This window comes from Papio anubis, chromosome 1, assembly GCF_008728515.1.
Source record: "Papio anubis isolate 15944 chromosome 1, Panubis1.0, whole genome shotgun sequence".
Lineage (NCBI taxonomy): Eukaryota > Metazoa > Chordata > Mammalia > Primates > Cercopithecidae > Papio > Papio anubis.
The window spans coordinates 4995498-5008261 of record NC_044976.1 but is presented as its reverse complement, the minus strand read 5'-3'; the positions used below and the strand labels follow the sequence as shown (position 1 = coordinate 5008261).

General features: G+C 56.0%; 1 protein-coding gene across 1 annotated transcript in view; it reads left to right on the top strand.

Moving 5' to 3' along the window:
* CHD5 (chromodomain helicase DNA binding protein 5) overlaps nucleotides 1–12764 on the top strand; it is an 80847-nt gene that overhangs the window by 28176 nt on the left and 39907 nt on the right. The window contains exons 7-15 of the mRNA XM_031663976.1: nucleotides 819–942; nucleotides 2890–3056; nucleotides 3228–3449; nucleotides 5401–5607; nucleotides 5819–6030; nucleotides 8073–8204; nucleotides 8297–8405; nucleotides 9615–9806; nucleotides 9892–10092. Of these exons, the coding sequence (XP_031519836.1) occupies nucleotides 819–942; nucleotides 2890–3056; nucleotides 3228–3449; nucleotides 5401–5607; nucleotides 5819–6030; nucleotides 8073–8204; nucleotides 8297–8405; nucleotides 9615–9806; nucleotides 9892–10092 (1566 nt within the window). The remainder of the gene's footprint in view (nucleotides 1–818; nucleotides 943–2889; nucleotides 3057–3227; nucleotides 3450–5400; nucleotides 5608–5818; nucleotides 6031–8072; nucleotides 8205–8296; nucleotides 8406–9614; nucleotides 9807–9891; nucleotides 10093–12764) is intronic.

Below are 12764 nucleotides of genomic sequence, written 5' to 3'. Positions count from 1 at the left end.
ACTGGCTGGAGTCCCAGTTACCTCCTCCTGTCCTCAGGGCCAGCTCTGGGCCCAGGCTCAGACGCTAAGCCCAGGTCTTACTCAACCTTGGGGCCCCCCTTTCTCTGTGAGTGTGAGGGGCATTCACCCTCGTCACCCCCATAGGTAGCTGCCTCTCTCACCTCACCCCCACCCTGCAGTGGGGTGGAGTTGGAAGCTGTTTCCCTGCCCTTTGGCAGAAGCCAGTGTCAGGTCTGGAGGGGAGCATGGAGAGAAGGTATGGCCCACCCTGGAGCTGATGGTCTAGTTCAGCTTAGCAGATATTTGTTGAGCACCTACTGTGTGCCAGGCCCTTGCTCAGCCATGGCGGGCCATAGTCCTGTAGCACTTGTCACCTGGCAGGCATGTTCGCTGGTGGAGAGTCCGTGATATACCAGTCAGATGGGACAGGCCAGACCTGGCACACAGGCAGTCACAATAGGTCCAGTAAAGGAGAGATCTGGGAAGACTCCTTGGAGGAGTTGTCCCTAGGTCTACCCCTTGAAGGATGTTTAGGAGTTTGGCAGGATGGAGGGCAGGGCCTGGGGAGCTGTTCAGAGGTGGAAATTGTGGGAAGTGTCTGAGGCTGGAGAGCAGGGCTCTGGGTGGGTGGTGGGACATTGGGCTGGACAGGTAGGCTGTAATGTGAGGTGTTCAGCTGTGTGGGGGGCTGAGGCGAATCGCAGAGAGTATTGTGTCTCCAGAGCCTCTTCTGTGCTTTGTCCCACCCCACATTGCCCAAGCCAGCGAAGCCTTCTGGGTGAGGCCCTGGGATCACAGGACCTTGTCTTCCCCTGTAGAGTGAAGAAGATGAGAGGGAGGAGTCGGACTTCGACAGCGCCAGCATCCACAGTGCCTCCGTGCGCTCCGAGTGCTCTGCAGCCCTGGGCAAGAAGAGCAAGAGGAGGCGCAAGAAGAAGAGGAGTATGACTCCCCTTCCGGAGAGTTCTTGGCCTGCTGGGTGGATGTAGGGGGGCACTAGTAGGACTCCCCATGTGGAGGGTTCTCGGCCTGCGGGGTGGATGTGTGGGGCATGGAACCTCCCCGCGGGAAGCAGGGGAAGGGCATCCTCATGTCTTGGCCAGGTGGGGCCCCTGTGTTTCACACACGGCCCTGGTCTCTACTGTCTGGGGAGGGGCATCCTGTCCCAGTGAGGAAAGAACATGGAACCTATGGTGGGAGCCTCCCCAGGGCATTTGCATTAGCAGTGTGGTGACCGAAGAGGGAAGTGCTTCATCTCATCGCCATCCTCTATTCAGTCACCCCCCACCCACTTAACACCCATCTGTCCCCTCGCCTCCCTTCCCATCCCTCCCTCTTCCTCTTTCCCTCAGTTCCTTCTTTTTGTCCATCCATCCCTTATCCATCCAGCCATTCATCCATCATCCATCATCCATCCGTCAGCTATCCATCCACCATCCATCCATCCATCTATTCATTCATTCTTTTGTCCATCCATCCACCCATCCATCATCCCATCACCCATCCATCCACTTGCCCATCCATCCATCCATCCATCCATCCATCCATCCGTCCTTTTGTCCATCCATCCAGCCATCCATCCGTCTGTTCATCCATCCATCCCATCCATCCATCCATCCATCCACACCATTCATCTTATCATTCATCCATTTGTCCGTTCATCCATCATCCATCCATCCATCATCCATCCATCCATTTGTCCATCCATTATCCATTCATTTGTCCATCTATTATCCATTCATTTGTTCACCCACCATCCATCCATCCATGTACCCATCTATCCATCCATCATTCATTTGTCTGCCCATCCATCCATTTGTTCATTCATCCATCCATCCATTCTTTTGCCCACCCATCCATCTATTTGTCCATCCATCCATCCATTTGTCCATCATCCATCCATTCATGCGTCCATCATCCTTCCATTTGTCCATCCATTATCCATCCATTTGTCCATCCATCCATTCATCTGTCCATCCATTTGTCCATCCATCCATCATCCATCCATTTGTCCATCCATCATCCATCCATTTGTCCATGCATTCATCCATCTATTTGTTTATCCATACATCCATGCTGGAGACGATTTTATTCGAGCGAGAGATCGACGATGGAAATGATCGATCGATCGATCGACGATGAACGATCTATATCGACGAGCGAGCCGACGACGATGATACGATCGACGACGACGACGATGACGACGACGATCGAGACGAGACGGTTTATCGATGAACGATCGACGACATTTATCGATGAATTTATCGACGACGATGAAATGACGATCGACGACGACGACGAGTCTGTTATCGATGAACGACGACATCTATCGATGAGCCGACGATGTCGGTCGCATCGATCGATGGTTTTATTATCTATTTTTCATCATTTGTTTATCGATGAGGTCGGTCGCATTCTATTTGTTTACTGCAGGGTCCATCCATCCATCTGTTCATCTATGAGTCCATCCATCCATCCATTTGTCCATTCATCATCCATTGCTCCATCCATCCATTTGTTCATCTATCAGTCCATCCATCCATCCATCCATCCATCCATCCATCCATCCATTTTGTTCATCCGTCGTCCATCCATCCATTTGTCCATCCATTCATCCATCCATCCATTTGTCCATTCATCCATCTATCCATTCATCTTTCTACCCATCCACCCACTCTCTTACCCTTCCTTCCTTCCTTCTTTCCTTTTATCCATCTTCTATCTCCTCACCCTTTTACAACCTCAACCATCAGTCCACTCATCCACCCACCTATTCACCCACTATCTATTATGCATCTACTCTGTGCCTGTCTGGCCTGGGGCGGTGCAGTTGGTTGTGTTCTGGGAGTGCGGATGAGGCCTTCCATGACTGCCTCTCCCCTACCTTAGTTGATGATGGTGACGGCTATGAGACAGACCACCAGGATTACTGTGAGGTGTGCCAGCAAGGTGGGGAGATCATCCTGTGCGACACCTGCCCGAGGGCCTACCATCTCGTGTGCCTGGACCCAGAGCTGGAGAAGGCCCCCGAGGGCAAGTGGAGCTGCCCCCATTGTGTAAGCCTTGGCAGAGCCCCGGGCTGGGAGCGGAGCCACGCCTGGCTCCCCCACCCCTGTGCCCTCATTTGGGGGCAGAATGCGGGGAAATGCTGTGGGGGAGGGAGGGAGTCAGGCCCTGGTGGAGCGGGGACCCCGCCCAGGGTGCCTCCACCTGGCCTCCTCCCCCAGGAGAAGGAGGGGATCCAGTGGGAGCCAAAGGACGACGACGACGAAGAGGAGGAGGGCGGCTGCGAGGAGGAAGAGGATGATCACATGGAGTTCTGCCGCGTGTGCAAGGACGGGGGCGAGCTGCTCTGCTGCGATGCCTGCCCCTCCTCCTACCACCTACATTGCCTCAACCCGCCACTGCCCGAGATCCCAAACGGTGAATGGCTCTGCCCGCGCTGTACTGTGAGTGTTCCGCCCGCCCCGCGCCGGACGCCCCGCCCCACCCCAGGAACAGGCCCCGCCCCCAGGGGAAGGCCTGCCCTCCTCAAAAGGCCCCGCCCCTGCCGGCTCCGGACCCGCCTCGGTAGCTGATCCCGCAAAGCTCCGCCCGCGCCGCTCGAGGCCACGCCCACTCTAGCTTCCCCGCATCCCGCTCCGTGTCTGACCCCCCTAGAGACGGGAGGCATGAGTGTTAGGGAAAGGCAGGCAGGTCTGTGGTGATCATGCCAATACCACGACCACTGTTCAGTGACCACGTGCTCTGCAAGGGCTCCACATCCATCATAGTATCCTTTAACGTTACTGAGTATTCTGGCACCACGCATTTTGTTATTTCCTTTTCAAATGAGAAAACTGAGGCTCAGGGAAGCAGAATGACCTGCCTAAGGCTACACAAGGGCCAAACTGTCCCTCAGATTCAGGTCCCTGGAGCCACCCCAGACCTGGCTCCTGTTCCGAGGCTGGGGATAGGGAGAGGGTAGGAGGGTCCTAGGGCCAGAGCATCAGTTTCTGCAGGAAGAGGGGCACCCCCATCCCTCATCCCCCAGTCACAGTAGACATCGGAAGGCCCCTTGCTCTGAGCTGTCTGCCCTGCGCCCCGCGGTGCCAGATCCCCCACCCCTCAGGTCCTGGGCTGTGCTGCCTTTAGCCCTGGGCCGTCCCGTGTGCATGTGGGCTTGTGCTGTGTGTGTGTGTGTGTGCGTGCATCCGCGAGCATACTTGTCTGTGTCGGGGTCAGGGGAGGACCCTTTTGAGGGGTGCAGCCTCCTGTGCTTTCCTAGGATTCATGGAAGGCCCTGGGGATGGGAGGGAGGCAGGAGTGGAGTTCCTCTCAGCTTCTTCCCTGAGGAGTTGGGATGGGGTGGGAGGGTCCCCTCTTCCACTCCCCCCAGAGCCAGTGGAGGAGCCTTTCTTGCCTCCCGTGTCCTCCTCCTCCTCTGCCTCTTGGCCTTTGCTGTCACCAAGGCCAAAAGAAGGCTGGCTATGTGGTATACCTTGCACCTCTAGAATGCCTTCAGGTGTGATGTGGCACCACAAACCTGGTAGGTGGAGGAAGGGGTGGGCCATTTTACAAATGGGAAAGCAGGCTCAGTAGGCTTGGACAAGTTTCTGAGGACAGGTAGTAGCAGAGCTGGGACCTGCTGTCCCCAACAGAGCTGTCTCCCTGAATCAGTCACCCCTGACCCTGTCCAGCCAGGCTCAGCACCGCCTCCTTGGAGGGCCAAGGCTGCTCCCACCCATCTCAGGGCCCAGGTGGTGGGGTTTGTGGCGGTTGCATTTCTCGCCTTTGCCAGCCAGCAGCTCATTGTCACCATAGCATCGGTCAGGGCCCGTGCAGTGTGTCTGTGGGCTGCCAGAAATGGGGCCTCATTGTCCCAGCCTAGATGCACAGTGCTTGGGTGCAGCCCTGCCCCAGGTGAGGGATGGCAGATTGGAGGCTGCCATGTCCCTGAGTTCCAGCACCGGGCTCATGCTCCCTGGGTGCTTGGGGGTCACACAATGATGTGACCTCTTTTCAGGGTACAATGGGAAGACCTAAGGTAGGGGAAGTCCAGAACTTCATATTCTGCTCCCTGCTCTGCTGTCCCTTGCCAAGTGGGCCTCAGTTTCCCCCTCTGTCATGTGCATATGGCAGTCTTACCTACCCTGGCTCAGATATTCTGGGTGCCGATGAGTTTACCACTGAGTGAAAGGGCCACGTGGTCTCCCAGACCCCCATTGCCCGTCTCCTGTGTGCATGACCCATGCGGCTCCTGAGGACGGGGTGGATGTCATGGCGTCACAGTGGTGCTGTTCTGACTTGGGGACAGTGGCACTGATGGGAGGGAGCCTGCGTGGCAGCCTGCTGTCATGGGAGCCTCAGGGTGGGGCCCTGCAGCTGAGCCCCACCTTGGGGACCCTTCTCTGTCCACAGTGTCCCCCACTGAAGGGCAAAGTCCAGAGGATTCTACACTGGAGGTGGACGGAGCCCCCTGCCCCCTTCATGGTGGGGCTGCCTGGGCCTGATGTGGAGCCCAGCCTCCCTCCACCCAAGCCCCTGGAGGGCATCCCTGAGAGAGAGTTCTTTGTCAAGTGGGCAGGGCTGTCCTACTGGCACTGCTCCTGGGTGAAGGAGCTACAGGTGAGTGCCCGGCAGGGTGGCTGTGCCAAGGCTCAGGACCTGGTGAGCCCTGGACCCTCCCGGGCTGGCGGGAAGGGGCTGAAGCGCCTCTGACTGAGGGGTGCTGTTGGGAGTTGGGGTGGTGCTGGGCTGGGGCTAGGGGAGCTGGGTAGGGAGACGCAGAGGGCCATGGCTCATCCCCCTTCTGTGGCTCGTGCCCGTCTGTGAGCAGCTGGAGCTGTACCACACGGTGATGTATCGCAACTACCAAAGAAAGAATGACATGGATGAGCCGCCCCCCTTTGACTACGGCTCTGGGGATGAGGATGGCAAGAGCGAGAAGAGGAAGAACAAGGACCCCCTCTATGCCAAGATGGAGGAGCGCTTCTACCGCTATGGCATCAAGCCAGAGTGGATGATGATTCACCGAATCCTAAACCATAGGTGTGTGCCTGCAGCTGGCTACCCTCCCTGCCCATCACTGGGGCTGGGCCGCATCAGCTCCTTTGCTCTGTAAAATGGTGCAGGGCAGGGCACCAGGGCCCTTGCTTTGGGGCTGCTGTGCAGGACCACATGTGGGCACAGCAGGGGCACAAGGAAGGGGCCTAGGGCTCCCAGTGCTGGAGATCTGCCTGACCTGCTGGAGGGGCCGTCCCATGCATGCCTGCACACTCGTGCACACGTGTTCACACCCTTGGGGGTTCGGGACCCTCGTGCTGGGTTAGTGCTTGATACCAGCAGGAGGGTTCTGAGGATGCGGGAGGCCCGCGGTGTAGGGGTATATCCGCATTTCCCCCACGTTTGTAATAGTAGCTGGCTGTACTGAGCACTGCCTACCCTGGGAGAGAGGCGTCTTTCTTCCTCTGTTTTACTGATGTGAGAATAGGCACAGCAAGGTTAAGTCACTTGCCAGAATCACACAGCCACGGAGTGGAGCTGGGATTTGAACCCCATGCTTTCTGACTGCAGGACCTACTTTCTTAGCCACTGTTGCACCCCCCAGTGCCCCAGCAGCAGCTCTTCCTGGAGCAGTCTGGCAATTCCCTGGGATGCCTTAGCAATCAGAGGTTGCAGGAGGCTGGGACAAAGAGCCGGAGGCAGGAGGCCCGTGGGCTTTGGTTTTGATTTGGTGGGTGATGGGAACTCCTGCCGATTCTTGAGTTTAGGGGCTTGAGAACTGGTGGTGGCTGACAGATGGGCCTTGGGGTGGGGCCCAGAGTACCTGCTGTGTGGTGGCAGCTTGGAGCTTATGCTCCCCAACCTGGCTACCCTGTGGCCTCTGCCTTTGAGGGGCTTAGGATCGGTGGCCTCTGCCACTCAGTGCTTCTGGCTTCAGGCAGCTGTTGGGTAGAGCAGAGGTTAAGAGCCTGAGCCAGATGTTCAGATTTCAGTCCTGGCTCCCGACTGCTGGGCTTTGAGGCCCTTGTAGGGAACAGGCTGCTGCACAGGTGACCGGAGCTTGCCAGAGGCTGGCTGTGGGCAGTCTTCAGAAGGAGGGGCGCGGAACTTGAAAAAGCTGCCCCTTCAACTATGGGACACCCACGTTTTTCCTCTCCAGACCTTCCTGAGAATGACCTTCAAGGGTCAGTTTCTGTGGGAACCTAATTCCTGGCAATGAATTGGCCTACGGTTTTCTACGTTTACTAAATTGCATGCTAAAAATATACATGGTAGTTTTTCTTTCTGCTCCAAAGTGGGACAGGTGAAGCTCCCCTGGATTTATTCCCCCAGTCTGCAAAACAATCAATTATGTATTGGAAAACAAACAAACATCGGTTTCTGTGGTAACTGGAGATTCGTCTTTCTCTTTATGGCCCCCAGGCCCACAGCAGCCGCTGCCCACCGGGTCTGTGTGCCTCCTCGGCGCTGCTGTGTGGGGTAGCCATGCCCCGGCCCGGCCCTGCAGCACTCCTCTGGCCTGGTGCCTTAGCCTGGGCGGGCGGGAGGCCCTGAGGACCCTCCCAGTGGCCAGAATCAAGCTGTGTGCTGCTGGGCTTGGCCACTGGGTCCTTGTGTCCCCGGAAGAGACCGCCTCACATGCAGGAATTGCGTCCTTATCTACTTTGCAGAGACGGCTCCTCACCCTACATGGCCACTGCACGAGTCCTTCCCGTATTTTAAGTTAGAAAACTGCGTCCATTGGCAGGAAAGAGAACTTTCCAACTTAGAAATCCACGACTCCTGTGAAAATCCAGATCCCGTGACAGATGGGATTCATCCCTGCCACAGAGGCGCACAGAGGCTGGTTGCTCCTCTGTTAGCTGGCCTCCGTGTCCCTCTCTGGCTCTGCCCCGTCCCCCTCTCATTCGCTGTGTGGCCCCGGGCAAGCCACTGCACCTCCCTGGAGCTTCTGCCCTCGTCCCCTCCTCCTGGCTGGGCCCAGCATCCAAGGCGACCCTGGGTGTGAGTGGCTCTGCATCCTGGGAGGTTCATCAAACCCGTGCTGTGGCGCCCTGAGCGACCCACATCTGTTCACTGTGTTGCAGCTTTGACAAAAAGGGGGATGTGCACTACCTGATCAAGTGGAAAGACCTGCCCTATGACCAGTGCACCTGGGAGATCGATGACATCGACATCCCCTACTACGACAACCTCAAGCAGGCCTACTGGGGCCACAGGTGGGCCGCAGGGATCCGGCTGCTGGGCACAGGCTGCCGGGGTCTGCTCCTGGGCCGAGCCTTGCTCACCTGCATCCTATGCCTTTTCCTAGGGAGCTGATGCTGGGGGAAGACACCAGGCTGCCCAAGAGGCTGCTCAAGAAGGGCAAGAAGCTGAGGGACGACAAGCAGGAGAAGCCGCCGGACACGCCCATTGTGGACGTGAGTTGTGGGGGGGCAGCAGTGGGTGGGGTTGCCAGGGCCTGCCCACCCCAGACTTGAATGTGCAGGGGGTGTGTGTTCTCAAAGGGACGTTTCCTTGGGCCCTCGTGGCTTGTGCAGACAGTGTTATGCCCATGTAGGCTAGGACAGCCGCAAGGCACCTCATAGCACTGCAGCTGACACGCTGCTTACACACCACTCTCACCTGGGAGGAGACCCAACTCACTCAGCAGAGCTCTCTGGGTGTCCACTAGCGCCTGGCCTTGGGCTCGAGCCCTGGGCGTCTGTTTCAGAAGATGCACTGTCTTCTAGGGGCCCTTGGTGGGTATCCACAGAACACAGAGGGCCTGGCCTGGGACTATCAGGCGCCTGTCAGATGCCGAGGAAAGGCAGATGGGCCTGGTCCATTGGGAGGACTGCATGGGGCCAGTGACCTTGAGCAGGATCAAGAGGCAAATGGGCTGGGCATGGTGGCTCATGCCTGTAATCCTAACACCATGGGAGGCTGGGGTGGGAGGGCCGCTTGAACCCAGAAGTTTGAGGCAACATAGTGAGATCCCACCTCTACATAAAATTTAAAAATTAGCCAGGCATGGTGCTGTGCCTGTGGTCCCAGCTACTAGGGAGGCTGAGGTAGGAGAATCCCTTGAGTCCAGGAAATTGAGGCTGCAGTGAGCCATGATCGTGCCACTGCACTCCAGACTGGGCAACAGAGACTCAGTCTCAAAAAAAAAAAAAAAAAAAAGCAAATGTCAAATGCTTGCATCAAGTGGAGGAGCCAGTTATTGGGGGCGTTGAGAGTGCCCCAGATAGACGTTCGTTTTGTTGTTCATCCAAAAAATAGTGAGTAAGTGACCACATGTCCCAGGCCCTGGATGGTGCTCAAGAGGAGGCAGTGAGCAGGACCAAGGTGGTGATGACAACCTGGGCTCAAAGTCAGAGAATTCAGCAGTTGGGAAATTTCCCTGATAGGGGAAGTACAGGGCTGCCATGGGAGGACACTGCGGGAGCACTTCAGCCAGGCTGGGAGTCAGGGAGGGCTTCCTAGAGGACAGAGGTGTTCCATCCAAGAACTGGAGAAGAGTTACGGAGACAGACAGGAGAGGGCAGAGTGTTCCAGGCAGAAGGAATTGCATGTGCAAAGGTCTGTAGTGTGGACTCTGGTGGCCCAGGATCTGGGGCGTGTCTGAACCGCTGCCTCCCCTGCAGCCCACGGTCAAGTTCGACAAGCAGCCGTGGTACATCGACTCCACAGGCGGCACGCTGCACCCGTACCAGCTGGAGGGCCTCAACTGGCTGCGCTTCTCCTGGGCGCAGGGCACTGACACCATCCTGGCCGATGAGATGGGTCTGGGCAAGACGGTGCAGACCATCGTGTTCCTCTACTCCCTCTACAAGGAGGTGGGCAGGCGGGGCAGGTGGCCAGGAGGGGTGGCCGGTCCTGGCCGAGGGCAGCTGGTCTCACGGCATTGTCCCCTTTCTTCAGGGCCACTCCAAGGGGCCCTACCTGGTTAGTGCGCCCCTCTCCACCATCATCAACTGGGAACGCGAGTTTGAGATGTGGGCACCCGACTTCTATGTGGTCACCTACACGGGGGACAAGGAGAGCCGCTCGGTGATCCGGGAGAACGAGTTTTCCTTTGAGGACAATGCCATTCGGAGTGGGAAGAAGGTGTTCCGTATGAAGGTGAGGGCTCGCCATCCTTGGAAGGACGGTAGGAAGACCCTGGGTCTGGTTCAGGGACCACAGGTGCCCTGTCCTCCTTCGGGGTCCCTCAGCCTGGGAGGGCTACCGAGGCTGGCAGACTCCGAAGGACTTGTCCTAGAGGCTGAGTTACCGCCATGTCAGTTTTCTGGGGCTCCTGTTAACAAAGTGTCACAGACGGGGTGGCTTCAAACAGCAGGGATGTATTCAGTCACAGTTCTGGAGGCTGGAGGTTGGAAATCAAGGCGAGGGCAGGGCGGCATGCCTCTGAAGGCTCTAGGGGAGAATCCTCCCTTCCTCCTTCCAGCCTCCTGGTGGCGGCAGGAGTTCACTGGCCTGCAGCCGTCAAGTCAGTTTCTGCCTCTGTTAGCACATGGGGTTTTCCCCTTTGTGTTTCTTTCTCATCCTATAAAGACATCATTCATACTGGATTTAGGGCCCACCCTAATCTAATATGATCTCATCTTAGCTACTTATTTTATTTATTTATTTTTTTGAGACACTGTATCACCCAGGCTGGAGTGCAGTGGGGTGATCTCGACTCACTGCAACCTCCCCTTCCTGGGTTGAAGGGGTTCTCCCACCTCAGCCTCGCGAGTAGCTGGGACTCCAGGAGTGCGCCATCACGGTCGGCTAATTTTGTATTTTTTGGTGGAGACGGGTTTCACCGTGTTGGCCAGGCTAGTCTTGAGCTCCTGAGCTCCAGTGATCTGCCCTTCTCGGCCTCCCAAAGTGCTGGGATTACAGGAGTGAGCCACTGTGCCTGGCCCCAACTAATTATTATTATTATTATTATTATGAGACGGAGTCTCATTCTGCCGCTCAGGCTGGAGAGCAGTATGGCACGATCTCAGCTCGCTGCAACCTCTGCCTCCGAGTTCAAGCAATTCCCATGCCTCAGCCTCCAGAGTAGCTTGGATTGCAGGCATATGCCACAATGCCCAGCGAATTTTTTGTATTTTAGTAGAGACGGGGTTTCACCATGTTGCCCAGGCTGGTCTCGAACTCCTAAGCTCAGGCAATCTGCCTGCCTTGGCCTCCCAAATTGTTAAGATTACAAGTGCGAGCCACCATGCTCAGCCTATTATTATTATTATTATTATTATTATTATTATTATTATTATTTTGAGACAGGGTCTCACTCTGTCACCCAGGCTAGAGTGCAGTGATGTGATCATAGCTCACTGCAGCCTTGACCTCCAGGGGCTGGGACTACAGGGACACACCACCACACCCAGCTAACTTTTACATTTTTTGTAGAGATGGGGTCTCCCTTATGTTGCTCAGGCTGGTCTGGTACTCCTGGGCTCAAGCGATCCTCTTGCCTCAGCCTCGCAAAGCATGGGGATTATAGGCATTGAGCCACCATGCCCAGACAACTAATTATGTCTGCAAAGACCCTATTTCCAAAAGAGCTTCTGGGTGGACATGAACGCTGGGGGGACACTATTCAATGCAGTGCACCAGCTGTGTGACTTCGGGCAAGTCACGTGGCCTCTCTGGGCCTCAGTGTTTTCTCAGCAAAATGGTGTTAACAGACACACACCCCACAGAGTCAAGTGAGTTAATAAGCACGAGGTCTCATGGTGCCATGAACCCTACGAGGTCTTGTTAAAGCACAGTCTCTGACCCAGCAGTGCTGGGGTGGGGCCCGAGCCTCTGCATTTCATTTTCGTTGCCCAGGCTGGAGTGCAATGGCATAATCTTGGCTCACCACAACCTCCGCCTCCCAGGTTCAAGCAATTCTCCTGCCTCAGCCTCCCTGGTAGCTGGGACTACAGGCGCCCGCCACCACACCCGGCTAGTTTTTTGTATTTTTAGTGGAGACGGGGTTTCACCATGTTAGCCAGGATGGTCTCAATCTCCTGACCTCGTGATCCACCCGCCTCGGCCTCCCAAAGTGCTGGGATTACAGGCTTGAGCCACCGCGCCCGGCCTGCATTTCTTTTTCTTTTTTTTTTTTTTTTGAGATGGAGTCTCACTCCGTCACCAGGCTGGAGGGCAGTGGTGTGATCTCAGCTCACTGCAACCTCTGCCTCCCAGGTTCAAGCGATTCACCTGCCTCAACCTCCCGAGTAGCTGGGACTACAGGTGCATCCCACCACACTCAGCCGCTTTTTGTATTTTTAGTAGAGACCGGGTTTCACATGTTGGCCAGGATGGTCTTGATCTCTTGACCTCATGATCTGCCTGCCTCAGCCTCCCAAAGTGCTGGGATTACAGGTGTGAGCTACCACGCCCGGCCCAGCCTCTGCATCTCTAAACACTCTCCACATTGAGGAGTGAGGACTTGCAGCCATTGGCCCCTAGAAAATGTCAGTGCTACAGCCTTGTTGGCTGGCGGATCCTCCCACATGCCCTCTGAGTCCCTTATGTCGGCCTCCACTGTCTGCTGGCAGCTGTGGCTCTTAGAGATGCTCATAAACTGTTGAATGAGTGAATGAATCAATGATCCCACAGGTGACTTTGTAGATGGATGAGCCCCTGGTCATTAGACACAAAAAGAACCTCCTCTGAGCCATGCTGGGACCCTGCTGTGTGCCAGGCACTTCGCTGATTTGGCTCTTCTGTTATATTTATTGTTTAATTATTTTATTGTTAAAAGTTGTGGTAAAATACACATATTGTAAAACTTACCATCCTAACCATTTTTA